The sequence below is a fragment of the Vespa mandarinia genome, chromosome 5 (genome assembly GCF_050613455.1).
Source record: "Vespa mandarinia isolate Hongniang chromosome 5, ASM5061345v1, whole genome shotgun sequence".
Classification (NCBI taxonomy): Eukaryota; Metazoa; Arthropoda; class Insecta; order Hymenoptera; family Vespidae; genus Vespa; species Vespa mandarinia.
This window is the reverse complement of record NC_140814.1, coordinates 5,963,270-5,980,000: the sequence shown is the minus strand read 5'-3', so window position 1 is coordinate 5,980,000 and position 16,731 is coordinate 5,963,270. Positions and strand designations below refer to the sequence as shown.

Below are 16,731 nucleotides of genomic sequence, written 5' to 3'. Positions count from 1 at the left end.
TTTCCTTTTCCTTTCTTCCTTCCTTTCGAAGACCTTAGCGATATAAAAGCTAACCAAAATAGTCTTCGTCTGTATCTTGTCTCGTCTCGTCTCGTCTCGTCTCGTCTTGTCTTTTCTTTTCTTTTCTTGTTTTGTCTTCTATCTTTTATTCCTTTTTATAAACTCGTATACACTTTGGATCGCGTTCTTTGATTTTTTAAATTTCATTTAAATTCAACGTAAAGACAGAATGAGCGAGAAGTTATATATAGTAGATATGAGTACGTGTGTGTGTGTGTGTATGTGTAACATACGAAGGAAGAGTGAGAGCAAGAGCAAGAGAGAGAGAGAGAGAAAGAGAGAGAGAGAGAGAGAGAAAATGTGTCTATGTACGGTATCTATGTGTATTAACGATGTTACTCTCGGAACAAGACTACTCTCGAAAATTAGTCTCTGTCTCTAACATCGTTCGATACATCCGGTGAAACGGCAAGTTTCGAGGCCTTACGAGAGAGGCGAGTGCGTTCCGTGTGGTTGTCCAATTATAATTTCACTTCCGAGTCGTCTTCCCGAGAGAGCAACTCATTCGCTATCATAAATATATCGTAGAAATAAATATCGTAATAACAATATCGAAAAGATGAGAAAGAGAGAAGGCCGTGGTATCGCAAGCGTATATTCTTTAGCTTACGAGGCGTGTTTGAAAATAAAATAATATAAAAAAAAAAAAAAAAAAAAAAAAAAAAAACAAAAAAAAAGGAAGAAAAGAAAATCAAATAAAAAATCAAAGAAAAATGAAAGGAAAGAAAAAAGAAGAAAAAGAAAAAGAAGAAGAAGAAGAAGAAGAAGAAGAAGAAAAAGAAAAAGCTCGTGTTTTCTACGTACGAGAGATACACACATACACCTTTATATGTACCCATATAGTAAGTACATATATATATATATTTTTTTTTTTATGTTAGAGTAGGTACAACAAACGATTCGTTGAACGGAAGCTCTTCCGTTTGGTAAGAGGATAAAAAAGAATGCATAATGTCATACGGTCGACGCGAGTCTTTGTGTCAAAGAGACAACGAGCTGAAGTGGTAAGGGCCGAAGAGTGAGAGGGTGGGATGGGGTGATAGTAGTAGTGGTGGTAGTGGTGATAGTGGTGGTAGTGGTGGTAATGGAGGTTGTGAGACACGTGGGGGTAGGGGTTGGAGTAAAGGTAAAGAAAGAAAAGAGGAGAAAAAAAGACCGCGAATCGACATGTACCGTCCGCCGTCGGCGACGACCCAGTTTGCTTGCCTCCTTCCCTCTTGCTCCCTCTCCCTCTTTCTATCTCTCTCTCTCTCTCTCTCTTTCTCTCTTGCTCACATATATGGACATGCACATATTCTTCCGATATGAAATCACCTTGCGTAAAGAATACCACGAAGAGACGTCGCTAAATCTTCGAAGCTTATCTCAAACATGTCGACATCTATCACGGGACGATGTTTTTCTTACGATTTTTCTTAACGTCCAAAGATGATTTTTCTTAAATCGATTACATTGCCATAGAAGGATATATGTAAGAGAGAAAGAGAAGGAGAAAAAGGAGAAAGATAAAGAGAAGGATGAAAGAATATAGAATCACGATATAAGATTCTTTTCAGTGGAAAAGGAGAATATTCGTAGAAAGGGTGACAGACGGAGAAAGAGATAGACAGAGAGACAGAGAGACAGAGAGACAGAGAGACAGAGAGACAGAGAGACAGAGAGACAGAGAGATAGAGAGAGAGAGAGAGAGACAGAGAGAGAGAGAGAGAGAGAGAAGTTCTGGAACGGTTTGCGAGTAACTCGCAAGCTTCTCAAAGCGTGTTTTGACGGTCTCCACCTGCTAGTCGAGGATGGAAACTCGATGTTTAACTACATTTCGCACAACTGTGTTACTCCCACGAGGAATAGAGAGAGAGAGAGAGAGAGAGAGAGAGAGAGAGAGAGAGAGAGAGAGAGAGAGAGAGAGAGAGAGAGAAAGAGAGAGAGAGACAAACAGACAGGGAGTGACTGAAAGAGAGAGAGGAGAGAGAGAGAGAGAGAGAGAGACAAAGAGAAACGGAGAAAGAGAGAAGGTGGGGTGAAGAATCAATCTAGCCAAGAATATTCCATTCGAGCCGAAAATATCGCATACATACGCCGGCCATTTTACTCATGTTTCTTCTTTTTTTTCTTCTTCTCTCTTCCCTCCTCTTCTCTACCTTATCTCTCTCTCTCTCTCTCTCTCTCTCTCTCTCTCTCTCTCTCTCACAACGACTAACGATTTCCCATTAAATCGGGTATTTATAAATTGTTCGCGAAAATAATTCTATAGTCCGCTTTACGTAATACACAATTAACGAGGACAGTTAATTGGAAAAGTGATTACGATCGATATCCACTTTGCCAGGTGCAACGTGAGCTACTGAAACGTTCAACTTCCTGCGAAGTTCCGGCGACTTTTTCCGCAATCCGTCGACGACTGCTTTTGTGTATCGTTTCGAGTTAGATCCAATACACGCAGGACATAGATATATACACATACAAGCGCGAATATACACGTAGATAGGTATACTATACGATCCGAGATTATCTATTCCGCTCGTCCGCGTCTATATCCCATTTGTCCCGTGAACCACCAACGCCGCCACTTGGAGACTCGGTGTTCCCGAAATTGGGTCGACCGAATGATGTATTATCCGCAATATCCAGAATGGTCGCACCTGCATAACGCTTTTGTAATAATAAAACAAAAAAAAAATATAAAGAGCGAGAGAGAGAGAGAGAGAGAGAGAGAGAGAGAGAGAAAAGTAAATGAAAACGTTGTTTCGAGATATTCGCAAATCGATACGTCCATCGAAAGATTTTTAAATAATTTTGATCGGTTTTATCAAATATGTACCTTTATGATTAAATACATATTTCTTCCTTTTTCTCTTTTCCTTTCTTTTTTGTCTTTTTATTATTATTATTATTATTATTATTATTATTATTATTATTATTATTATTATTATTATTATTATTATTATTATTATTATCATTATTATTATTATTATTTCTCTCTTTCACTCGTTCAATAGTTATAATGTGATCGTTCTAAAGCTTTCCTGTAAAAGAGTATTTGTCGAATCTCATTATTACCAACAACCTCATTTGAATTTCATAAGAACATTTTCCCTCTCTCTCTTTCTTTATCTATTTCTCTCGTTGTTTTCACTGAATATTATTGGAAATAGGATCAGAATGCCTGTAAATTTTCCTTCATATATATATATATATATATATATATAATACTGATCTTTCATTGATAATCTTCTTTGATTGACGCGTATCTTATGATATCTCGATACGTAGAAAAAATGTGTAGTACTTCATTCCGCTTTTCTCGTGGGATAAGAGAGAGAGAGAGAGAGAGAGAGAGAGAGAGAGAGAGAGAGAAAAAAAAGGGGAGAAGAGAAAGAAAGAAAGATAGAAAAATGAATAAATGGCGGCTAACGTCGACGCCCGTTCGAGATTGATCGTGCAATATACTGCGGCTAGATTAGTAGATTGCTTTTGGTTTGGCATTGAGCTTGCCCCGGCGATTAATCGATAGTCGAGCGAAGGTCGTACGCCTCCGTGGCGTCTCCGCTTATATTCGGAACTTTTAACCTTCCCTCGGAGTTTCCAAGCTCGCTTACGAAGATACGTGCTGGTAGTTCTAACGTTGTCGACTGGTAATATGTAGTGTACAATGTACATATATACATACATACATACATACATACATACATACATACATACATACATACATACATACATACATACATACATACATACATACATACATACATACATACATACATACATACATACATATATATATATATATATATATACATGTATGTACATATGTATGTAATGTAGGTACAACGAAGAAAAAGAAAAAGTTGATAAGAGCAGGGCTTAATATCTGAAAGGACGATTTCCGTCCTCTCTTTTATCGTACAAACCGAGGAGAGAAATGAGATTCCTGCTCCTCTTCGAAATAGAGAACAATTTTTATCACCTTCCATGATTCTTTTTGAGAGAGAAAACAAGAAAAAGAGAAAGAGAGAGAGAGAGAGAGAGAGAGAAGGAAAAATAACAACAACAACAACAACAACAACAACAATAACAAAAGTTAAAAAAAAGAACGATAGAAGCGAAGAATATACGAAAGTTTATCTAGATGCAAAGCACGACGTAGCAATCGAGTTGTACTCTTGACAAATGTATACGGATGCACACACCCAACACGGATACATATATACATATTATGGTAGATAGATAGATAGATAAATAGATATGTATATAGATATATAGATGTATACATAGGTACATACATAGATAGAGAGTTACGAATAGAGACGCACACGTTCGCGAGAGAAGTCGTGGAGAGACGTTCGACCAAACTAGGTCACGCGTTGACACAGACGCGAAGCTACTAAGCTCGAAAGGGTCACTTCAAGAGTTCGTTGGCCTTAAACTCATGGAATGTTAAATATTCGTGGACGCTACGCACTTTCCAAGTGTCTCGGGATTCCATGAGACGATCGTAGATCACGGAAGGTCAGGGACCTCTCTCTCTCTCTCTCTCTCTCTCTCTCTCTCTCTCTCTCTCTCTCTCTCTCTCTCTCTTTCTCACTCTCTCTCTCTCTCTCTCTCTTTCGTCGTTAAGATTGACGATATTGCATTGTGAAATACGATCGAAATTTATACACCAAATTAACCTTACAAATCTAAGATACGAGGATGAACTTTCCTATCATTCTCTCTCTCTCTCTCTCTCTCTCTCTCTCTCTCTCTCTCTCTCTCTCTCTCTCTCTCTCTCTTCTATTTCAAGTTATATCCTTTCGAGTTTTATTTACCCACCATAATTATATAAGAGAAAATTTCACGATACTTTAACATGTCGGCGTGATCGTAAAACTATTGTGGAAAAATCATTTTGTTCATTCATTTATGTTAAATACTTCATATATTCGTCGTCGATCCTCGAACAATGAAACTTATCGAAAGAGTTTTAAAATGTAAAGTCGAACTTGTAAAAAAAAAAAAAAAAAAAAAAAAAAAAAAAAACGAAAGGAAATTCGCGAACGTCATTTAATTCACGCCGTTTGATATTGCACGTTGGTTGCAATATAGATGTAAGAGTGTATATCTGTGTGTGTGTGTGTATGAGAGAGAGAGAGAGAGAGAGAGAGAAAGAGAGAGAGAGAGAGGAAGAAAGATAGAGATAGATAGAGATAGAAAACGCGGTGTATACAAATGCACACACATATATATATGCAGGAGGAGCACGTAATAGGAGAACACGGTGAGAGCAAAGAGACAGAGCATCTCGTATTTTCCACGACGAGCGCGCACGTTCTTCGATGCACTTCGTGCCGCATTGCGAGCCGGCAGAAACGAGAAAGAGAGAGAGAGAGAGAGAGAGAGAGAGAGAGAGAAAGAGAGAAAGAGAAAAAGAGAGAGAGACAGAGAGAGAAAGCGAGACCGCTATGAGAGAAAATGAGAGAGAAAGAGGGAGGGAGGGAGGGAAACAGCGAGACCGCTATGAGAGAAGATGAGAGAAGATGAGAGAGAAAGAGAGAGGGAGAGAGAGAGAGAGAGATGACTAAAAGAGACGAGGAGGAGAAGAAGAGGAAGATGACGAGTAGAAGGAAGAAGAGGAAGAAGAGGAAGAGGTAAAGGTGGGTCATCGACTTCCTCGCCATGACGCAACACACATATACATAGAGAAGAGACATGCATATATACATATACATACACATACTAATATACGAAGGGAAGGAAAGTTTTAGAGAAAGAGAAAGAGAGAGAAAGAGAGAAAAAGAGAGAAAAAGAGAAAGAGAGAGAGATTGAACACGATGAGACGCCTCGACCAAAGCTGATCGTCCCGGTAACCTCTTCCTTCCGAAACTCCCTCTCCCTCTTTCTATAACTATACTCTCTCTCTCTCTCTCTCTCTCTCTCTCTCTATCTCTCTTCAATTCACGTACATCTACACAACCCCTCAACACGAACCCCACGGAAAACGCTGTGGAGAATCCCTAGGAGGAGAGACTCGAACGTGTGAATCACACACTGCAAATACGTTGGCTACTCGAAACTCTCGGTCGAAGTGTATCTTCTCCTCGGTAATCGACGCTTTCATACGAATGTATATTGATATAAACGATCTTCGAGCTTTCTTAAGGACCTGCCCTGCTACGGACGATGCTAACTTCAAGAGTGGATCATGATTTATCTTAGATACTTCAGGGATCTCCTCTTCCTCCTACATCCTCCACCTCTTCTTCTTCTTCTTATTATACTGAGATCGTTATATTCAATAATACATAACTGGATGCTTGAAGATATTGTCCGTTTTATCAATAAATTAATATCTTACAATATCATTTCATATATACATATATATTATTCATCGCGCTCATAAATATCTTCACATTAATTCATAAGTATATAATATCACCTTATATTTATATATTCCATGAATAAAATATTGTATTATTGAATATTTTCTTTATCGCTTAAAATCTATCGTGGGGGGTGGGGGAGAGGGGAAGACGAGGTGAGGGGGGGGGGGCTGGAGAAGACACTTTCCCTTTTGTTAAATGTATCATCTTGTATACGGAAAAAAAAGGGAAGGGTGGTTAGAAAATCAAAGAGAAAGACGATATGTTCGTTCGTTAGTTCGTTAGTTAGTTAGTTAGTTAGTTAGTTAATTAAGGACATTCCACGCCGCGAAGTCGATAAAACGTAAACAGAGCTAAAAGAGAGAGGGAACGGGAGGGGGAGGAGGAGAGAAAGAGAAAGAGAGAGAGAGAGAGAGAGAGAAAACTGACGCAGATTGGTTCGACTATGAGGAACGGAGAAAAGACTGGAGACGGATACGTAGATAGCCGGAGAATGGAGCAGATCGTCGATGGAAAGGGGAGAGGATTTAATCACGTTAAGTAACTTCGACCTGCCTAGGGTGGCGAGAGAGATAGAAAAGAGAAGAAGAGTATAAGAGGGGGTAGCTAGAGGGAAATACGGACGTGCTATCGACCTCTTTCAGTCTACGCGACCCTCTTCGTCTCTCTCTCTCTCTCTCTCTCTCTCTCTCTCTCTCTCTCTCTCTCTCTTTCTCACTCTTTCCTCCTCTCTTTTTCTATCTCTCTTTTTCATTCGCACCCTTTTCTGCACGACCAACGTGCTTTTCCTTCTTTTTATCTTCTCTTTTTTTTTTTTTACTTTCTCTCTCTCTCTCTCTCTCTCTCTCTCTCTCTCACACACACACATACATACTGTGTCACATAGGAGATAATGTTTGAAGAGAAAAGTCGAATGAAATCCAAATGATTACAAACTATCGTGTCCTTTTTCTTATTCCAAAAATATATATGTGCGTACACGTAGAATATACAGAGGTAGGGTAAATGTGTATAAAAAAAAAAATATATATATATGTGTGTGTGTGTGTGTGTGTGTATAAAGGAGAAAGAAAAGATATAGATAAAGTAGAAATATTTAGATCGTAAAGGATGATCGATTTAATAAGAATGAAAAGAATAAAAGAGACGAAGAAATGACTTTATTTCATGACCGCGATACTCGAACAATATCATTCACATTTTATTGATCGTTCAATGGTAAGCACTGAAATGCATCATTGAGAGGTAGCAACGAGAGCGTTATTCGTAGATCGAGAAAGATCTTGATAACCGTCTTAAGGCGGCAATTTGCTGAGAGATCACAGTCGCGGACTTGCCATTTAATCCGGAGTGGTTGTTATCCCCTTTTCCGTGCACCTCGTTCTCCCCGGATATTTATCGCTCAAAAGAGTAAAAGAGAAAGAAAATGGAAGAGAGAGTGAGAGAGAGAGAGAGAGAAAGAGAACAACCCTTCTCACGAAGGTGGACATCAGGGGGTTGGTTGGTTGAGAGAGAAGAGTAGTTGCTCGTGTCACGGTAGTTGCAAAAGGGCGTGTACAACAAAAGACGAAAACGGGTTGCCGTAGAGAAAGAGAGAACGTGAAAGAGAGAGAAAGAGAGAGAGAGAGAGAGAGAGAGAGAGAGAGAGAGAGAGAGAACAGACTAACCTCTTCTCCTCTCTAAAGCCAAACCCAGTATTATTAGGAAAATGGACTTCCGTCTCTCTCTCTCTCCCTATCTTTCTCTTTACCGCCATCTTTCTTGTACTCTTTTCGCGATAAACCACATCTGTATCCTCTCCCTTCTCTTTCTCTTTTTTTCTCTATTTTTTTCTCCTCTCTTTTTCTTTCTCTTCCTTTTTTTCTCACTTTCTCTTTTTCTTTCTCTCTTGCACTCTATCGCGCTTCGTACCTTTTCTTTTCTTTTTTCTCTCTTCTTTTTTTTTTTTTCCATGGTCCTCCCTTTTCCCACTTCTTGGGGCACGTTTCTGATTTCTTAACGCGAAGTGCATCATTCCAACTTTCTTTTTATTCTTGCTTTTTTCCTTTTTCTTGTTTTTTTTTTTTTGTTTCCTTTTTTCTTCGCATTGTTTCAACATTGCAACAATTGAAAATAAATACGAAACGAATACTACCCTTGTTTTAAAGCTTAACGTAAGATATACATCGAACATTTTTAATAAATCGAAAGGTTTCAATTGTATAATCTCCCTCTCTCTCTCTCTCTCTCTCTCTCTCTCTTTCTCTCTCTCTCTCTCTCCCTCTATCTCATAGAAACAACATAGAGTTAGGGGGGATGAGATGATGTTAAACGCGATTTTCGTAAGTGGGTCAGTACGGTGGCAGGATAACAAGAGCTACCCGTCGATCCATCCGAAGGGAGAGAGGGTTTCGATTCAATATTTAACGAGGGCCGAACAACCCTTCAGATTCTACTCAATCCCCTTCCCCTCAATCTCCCCTTCTCTCTCTCTCTCTCTCTCTCTCTCTCTCTCTCTATTCTCGCTCTTCTATAACTTATACTATTATCACGATCACGTTGATGATCAATCGTCAGAACGATCGTCTTTGCCATTGACGAATGAACAAATTTCTATGTTATTTAATCACGATGCTTTTATAATCCGATCGCTGTAATATTAATATGAAAATATCCCTGGACATTTAATTAATTTCAACTCACTATTGTATTTATTATTATTATTATTATTATTATTATTATTATTATTATTATTATTATTATTATTTCAGGTTTCACAAAATCTATACTTCGATTTGAAGTTCCATTCCGATACATGAATATGTACAAATATTTCGATGTCGGTAACAAATATATGAATAGATCTATTTACAATATGTATGTTTATTATTTAATATATATATATATATATATATATATATTATTTGATTTTTCTACATGATTTTTTCTTGTCTGCAGATTAAACAGCAGTGGCATTACTATATCCAACAGATAAGTTCATGCTCTTTGTCCATCAGCATTTATTCCCGACCTTTATTATTATTATTATTATTATTATTATTATTATTATTATTATTATTATTATTACTATTACATCGAACTATGTTATAAAAACGACAAAAAATTTATGACCGTTTAATTACTACTATTTAATTACTACTAGTTCCCCGTTGTACTGCCATTAGTCGAACTGGTAACTTTTGAAATGCACTTAATTGAGGGGGGAAACAAGATAAATAAAAAAAAAAAAAGAGATAAAGAGAGAGAGAGAGAAAGAGAAAGAGAGAGAGAAAGAGAATGAAAGAAAAGATAAAGAATCGTCGAGAGTATAACGCGTTAATAAGGCCAATGCATATCTACGCGTAGTAGAAACGTGTGTATGTAGATATATGTATGTACGTACGATTCAACAGGTATCGATTTCTCGGTTTAAATGGCAAAGAGTCGTAATCGCGAAATTGACTTTTGCGGCGTGTGCCACAGAGAAAACTGGTGCCACTTTAAAGTCGTGATCTTTTATCCGTTCATCGTGTGAGGAACCTCATAATATCCTCGTAATCCTTTCGCCTCCGCTTAATGACTTATGTATCGGTAGAAACGAGACAGTTTCATAACTTATTCATAAGAGTAGAGAAGATAGAAAGAAAAGGAATGAAAGAAAGAAAGAAGGAAAGAAAGAGAGAGAGAGAGAGAGAGAGAGAGAGAGAGAGAGAGAGAGAAAGAAAGAAAGGAAAATAGCTGTTCGTGAAGCGGAAGTGTGGATAACCGTTCGTTGCTCTTCAATCGGCTTTACATACATCTACACACATGAAAAATGAGAAAGAAAGAGAGAGAGAGAGAGAGAGAGAGAGAGAGAGAGAAAACTAAAGAGACAGAGAGAAGCAAAGCACGTAGTACAGATCTCGACCATGGATCAAAGACACCGATGGTCTTGTATATGCTACTACTATCGTCTTCGCCGTTAGTTGTACTCGACGTTACAAGCTCGTTTAAAAGCGACGCTCGATCGAGCGTCGATTTGTTACGATCGATTTTCATTCAATTATCGTTACGTGAAAATTCTAAAAAAATTCGTAAAACAAACTCAATAACGATCACACCGATTTTCCTATTACAAGGTTTTATCCGATCTTTCTCGACGAGGGGGGAAAAAAAAAGAAAAAAAAAAGAAAAAGAAAACGAAGAAGTAACAAGCAAAAATGGATGAAAAAAAGGAGAAAAAAAACAAAAAAAAAAAAGAAGTAAAAAGAAAAACTATTCTAATGAGTGATAATTCGATTTCTTAATAAATTGTAATAACTTATAGGTACACAAGGTAATCAAGCATCGATTTATACGCGTGTTGATATAAAAATAAAATGAAATCAATCGCGTGTCGAGAAATCGTAGATAAGTATTATGTGGTAAAGGTTTCGAAGCGGAAAGAATGACGACGACCACGACGACGACGACGACGACGGCGGCGGCGACTCTTGGCGCGTCACGATAGCGCCGAAAACGAGGACACCGTCGTGGCGTGTAAAATGCAAGGGGTTCGATCGAAGATATGAATCGCAAGGTAGGAGAACGCGAGAGGCGTAACGACTCGGCGATTGAATATTAAGTGCCCGGAGACTCCGCTTGGAGAACTTTGCCCGGGGGACTTCCGGAGAACAGCGAAACGAGAAGCACGAGAGAGATAGAGACATAAAAAGGAGGAGAGAGAGAGAGAGAGAGTGTGTGAGAGAGAGAGAGAGTGAGAGAGAGAAGGAGAAAGAGAGCAAGCGAGAAGGTTGAGATGAAGGTGGAAGAAGGTAGTTTGGGATAGAACGTAAAGATAGGTGGGGGTGGGGGTTGGTAAGGAGGTGACTGCCGGCGGCGATTTCAATAATTAATGTCACGGGAATTGCTCAGTGAACAAGGACGGTAGAGATGGAGGATGAGGAAGAGCAGAAGGAGGAAAAGGAGTAAAGGGAGGGAGGGAGAGAGAGAGAGAGAGAGAGAGAGAGAGTGGGTGGGTGGCTGAGAGAAGACGGTACTTTATCCATCGTACCGCAAACTCGAGATTTCCCTGTCGTGATATCCATGGAGAGGATCGAGACGCGTGGATAATTATTACAATTACTTGCCTGATTGCGTTTATGATATATTTGTCGATTTCATTCGAGAGGTCCTTTTTTATTTGTCCATAAGAACGATTAAAAAGGATTCAAATTACCACAATTGTGATTTCATTCTAAATACATGATTAAAGGTAATGCGTTAAGTTACTACTTAAAAAGGATATGATATCTCGTGCGATTGGAGGAAGATTGAACGAAAAGAAAGAGAGAAAAAGAAACAAAAAAACAAAAAAACAAAAAAAAACAAAAAGAAAGAAAGAAAAGAAGAGATGTTTAGGTATAGAAAATTTGTTCCTTTCTGTGATCGAAAAGAAAATATGTCGTAACCGATAAGAAGAATTCCGTGATCGGTGATACGACTGGCCGAATAAAAATTGTCTTCTTCCTCTTTCGAGAGACTTCTAGTAAAGAAATAAAAAAAGGAAAAAAGAGAGAGAGAGAGAGAGAGATAGAGAGGGAAAGGTCGAGAAGCGAGTGGAAGGGAAAAGGGCGCTTTTACCATCGGTACCGTCTTGGTATTGCAAGTGGCAATAGACGGTTGAACCGGGATGCTGGCACAGGCTGGTTGGTTTCCATGGAAACCACCTCCTCGTCTCATCGCCCTCGCTCATCCTCCCTCCTCCTCCTCCTTCTCCTCCTCGTCCTATCCTCCTTCTCTTTCTCCACTTCGGTGTAGTAGTATCGCAGGAGGAAGAGAACGCCGCAGGAAGCGTATGAGACGAAGCGAGATGGAGAGCAGCCACCGTGGCGAAACCAGTTCACCGAGAAGGAAGCAGAGAAAGAGGAATAGAGGGACGCAGTCGACGACTACGACGACGATAGTGCAGGACGAGGATGAGGATGAGGATGAGGATGAGAATGAGGAGAAAGAGGAGGACAAGGAGGAGCAGGAGGAGAAGAAGAAGGAGGAAAAGAAGAAGGAGGAGGAGGAGGAGGAGGAGGAGGAGGAGGAGGAGGAGGACGACGACGACGACGACCAAGGTGGAAGGTTATTTGTTACGTCGGCTCTCACACGCTCACATCCACGTGCTATCATGCCTTTTCGCACGGACCTACCTATATATATATATGTATATATCTATCTATATACATACAAGGATAAGGCTATACTATACATATGTTCTTACCTTTCTTTCTTTCTTTCTTTTTTTCTTTCTCCCTCTCTCTCTCTCTCTTTCTCTCTTTTCCATTTCTCTTTCTATCTCTTTCAGAAAAATCCTAGCACGAAGTTCGTGAAAGAGAAAACGAGATAGCTCCAAGGGTGAAAGTCGATCTTTCTCATTGGGGCTAACCGCCACGGGAGGACGACATTGATCGACGTCCATTTACAAATTTCGTGACAATTCGAACCAGCTAGAGGAAAAGGTTGAGAGGAAGGGGGCGAGGGAGGGTACCGGGAGAATGGGGTACCGGGAATGGGGAATGAGGATAGAGCGCGAAATTCAATTTCAAGTTTGAGACATATACGTACATATACATATATATACATACATACATATATATACACACAGTTAGCTTTAACATATAAAGAAGAAGACACAAGCATACAATGATCTCTCGTCCAAGTGGGAAAACAAATCCGGTTATGCGAGTCGAAAAGTTCGTGGAGTAAACTCGAGTAGAGTAACGTGACGATGTTACATGGCGAACGCGACGTGTCAACTTTTAATTACTCCTTCGATTTCGATGACGATCGTATACCGATTTCTCTCCCTTTTTCTATTTTTATCTCGTCTTTCATCATTGCAAATCATTGCATCATTGCATTCATTGCAAATGATTTTTTTTCTATTTTCTCTCTTTCTCTCTCGCTATTTTTTTTTTTGTTATCAAAAATTGATCTCGTTTTCATCGACGAAGAAAATTACGATATTCAAAAGCATTTTTATAAAAAATCGAGTGAACTTTATCGAATCTATAATACATAGCCGATCGAGTTCTCCTCGTTGAATCGAGACACTAATTAACATTAATGAAAGCGAAATTAATTCATTTTCACGATTAATCCTACGAAGGCTTTCACATATAGAAATGATAGAGAAAGAGAGAAAAAGAGAGAGAGAGAGAGAGAGAGAGAGAGAGAGAGAGAGAGAGAAAAGTAACTAAATTTATAACTCGTAATACGTTGAGCGATAGATTTTCAATACGGACTACTGTTTTTTGTTCTTTAGATTTTATATAATAATTTTCGATGACCATCGAACAAGCGAGCGAACGAGATATATATATATATATATATATATATATATATATATATATATGTATATAATATCGATTTGATGTAAATAACATGCAAGAAAGAACGCGAAGTACGATTTTAAAATGGACGAGAGTGTACCTAATCGTGCGAAGCAAAAAAATATCTCATCCAGTCTCAGATTTTTATTCAATAATTGATGTAATTTTTTTCTTTTTCATTTTGATTTTGCCGTTTTATATTTAATTTTATTTTCGCGCTACCAATACTCTCTAAAAATTTCGTCATATTTTATGCAAATATCGTCGAAAATGTGATAAAGTAATTTTTTTCTTTTTCTTTTTTCTTTTTTTCTCATATACGTTCGTGTATAAACACACACTTCGAGTAAAATATTAAGGCGTAATTCGCATTGCGGGTGGACGAAGTCGTAAGAGAATAAAAATGTAAAGAAAAAAAAAAAAAACAAAAAAAAAAAAAAAAGAAAAAGAGATAGAGGAAAACAAGATACTGTGAAAGCGTGCATTTATACGTTCTCTCATCAAAAGGCAAAACAAAAAGAAAATAAATAATGATAAAGACGACGATAATAATAATAATAATGCAGTATTAATAACACTCACCAAGGGTTTTCGTGGCATCTGACGGAAGAACTTCGGTCAGCTGAAAGGAAGAGAAAAAAAAACACTCTGGTTAGATACAAATTTGCCATTGTTCACCATTTTACATTTTTATAACGTGTCCGCGTTAAATATCAAAAATACGATGCAAAATAGTTAAACGAGGTGAAGATAAATTTATATGTACGATCGAAATCTACATATATATATATATATATATATATATATATATATATTTAAAGAAAAAGGTCAAAAGAATTTGTTCAAAGAAAAAGAAAAAGAAAAAGAAAAAGAAAAAGAAAAAAAAGATAAAAGGTACGGAAAAGTTAAAAAAAAAAAAAAAAAAAAAAAAGAAAAAAGAAAACGAAAAAACTACGTAGAAATAATGGAAGGAGGGACGAGACTCTATTCGTCAACGATAACGATGATCACGCTCGATCCTATTCCAATAACGATCCAGTGATCGAAGGAAAGCAGAGGAGAAGCATTAACCCAAATTTCCACTTTTACGAGGCTGATTTTACGGATTGTTTTTATTCTCCACTTTTACATTCGACGTCTTCTCTCTCTCTCTCTCTCTCTCTCTCTCTCTCTCTTTCGCGCGAAGAGAGTAGCAAACCTTTGTCACGGTGCCAAGTGGCACGAAAGTCGGATCCCTCTAACGTGATTCTAAACGTTTTCCACCGATCGATATTATTCCGAGCGTTGTTCGTCGAATTATCGGTGACGAGAGCGGCGCGAAAAATGAAATAAGAATAAAAATGAGAGAGATAGATAAAGAAAGAGAAAGAAAGAAAGGAAAGGGGAGGAGAAGAGAGCAAGAGAGAAAATAAAAATGCGACTAGGCAGGAATATCGAAAATACCGTCTATCGAAAGAAATATTATATAAACGTAAGAACATCTTCTATCGCGCGACGACATCTTCCATTTCCACAAAAGCAAAGTATTGAAACGATGCCAAGTGGCACGAAATGCACGGCTCGCTCTCTCGAAATGTTTCTTCTTCTTCTTCTTCTTCTACTACTTCTACTATTACTACTTCTACTTCTTCTTCTACTTCTTCTTTCACTTCTATGTCTACTTCTATACGTACGTGCATACATAAATACATACGTACATATACACATATAGACCTGATATATATATATATATATATATATATATCGCATAGTCTCGAATGAGATTTCGCCGTTCCGCTCGAGGGGAAAGAAAAAAGCGCGCGTTACGCGAAATCTCACACCTTTATTTTATTTTATTTTATTTTATTTTATTTTATTTTATTTTATTTTATTTTATTTTATTTTATTTTATTTTATTTTATTTTATTTTATTTTATTTTATTTTATTTTATTTTATTTTATTTTCTTTCAGTTAAGTTCATTTCTTCTTTATTTCTCAATTTTTTTCTTTTTTTTCTTTTTCTTTTTTTTTTCTTTTTTTTTTTTTTATCAAATCTTTTCTTCTTTCCCTTTATCTTTCCTCATTTAACTCGGGATAATCTAACATTATGCATATTCTTCAAATATTTTGACAATCAAAAATAAGGATTTGCTCACCTTTGCTAAAACCGGATTAAACGTGAACTTCGACTCCAGCTCTTTCCTTGGTGTTTGTGCAATAGCTGTTAATGGAGTCGGTGGGATTGTCATTTCCTGTAAAAGAAAGAAGGGAAAAAAAAACAAAAGATTAATTTTCTATATTGATAAAATAAACATATATATATATATATATATATATATATATATATATCTTTTTTATTTTCTTTCAATCTTAAGACGATGCTCTCGTTTGCAAAATTTGTAAGTGCATAAGAGAGACAGAAAGAGAAAGACAGAGAGAGAAAGAGAGAGAGAGAGAGAACGTGATAGATATCCTCTTCGCGTGCAAAAATACTCACACTTGTGTGAATAGAAAAAAAAAAAAAAGAGGAAAGAGAGCGGAGAGAGAGAGAGAGAGAGAGAGAGAGAGAGAAAGAGAGAAAAAGAAAAGAAGGAATTTACCTATGTATGTACGTGTTTATAGAGCGAGATAGGAGAGAAGTCGCGAAACTTCGAACAATGCAGCTCAACGTGCATCGGCACGGCGACGCAACGAACGAAACGCATTTCCACAAATGAATCGTCGAGACCGATTCATTGACCCGACGAGACATCCGTCGACAACGGAACAAAGAACGTTGAGACAAAAGCTCTCTCTCTCGCTCTCTCTCTCTCTCTCTCTCTTTCTCTCTCTGACGACTGTCTCTGTCTCTCTTTCACTCTTGCATTGAAGTGCTTATTCTTACCGTACGGTAAAGCCCACGAGTACTTATTTAGAGGGTACTCTCTTTATCACTCACACACACACTCTCTCTCTCTCTCTCATTCGGTCGGTCGGTCTTTCTCAAATTTTCTCTATTAATTTTCCGTTTCGAAAA

At 37.8% G+C, this 16,731-nt stretch overlaps 1 protein-coding gene across 16 annotated transcripts in view; it reads right to left on the bottom strand.

The window, feature by feature from the left end:
• lilli (AF4/FMR2 family member lilliputian) overlaps positions 1-16,731 on the bottom strand; it is a 167,006-nt gene that overhangs the window by 24,612 nt on the left and 125,663 nt on the right. For all 16 annotated transcript variants that reach the window (XM_035866210.2, XM_085657389.1, XM_035866218.2 and 13 more), the window contains 2 exons: positions 15,872-15,967; positions 14,318-14,357 (listed from right to left, as the gene is read on the bottom strand). In XM_035866210.2, the coding sequence (XP_035722103.1) occupies positions 14,318-14,357; positions 15,872-15,967 (136 nt within the window). The remainder of the gene's footprint in view (positions 1-14,317; positions 14,358-15,871; positions 15,968-16,731) is intronic.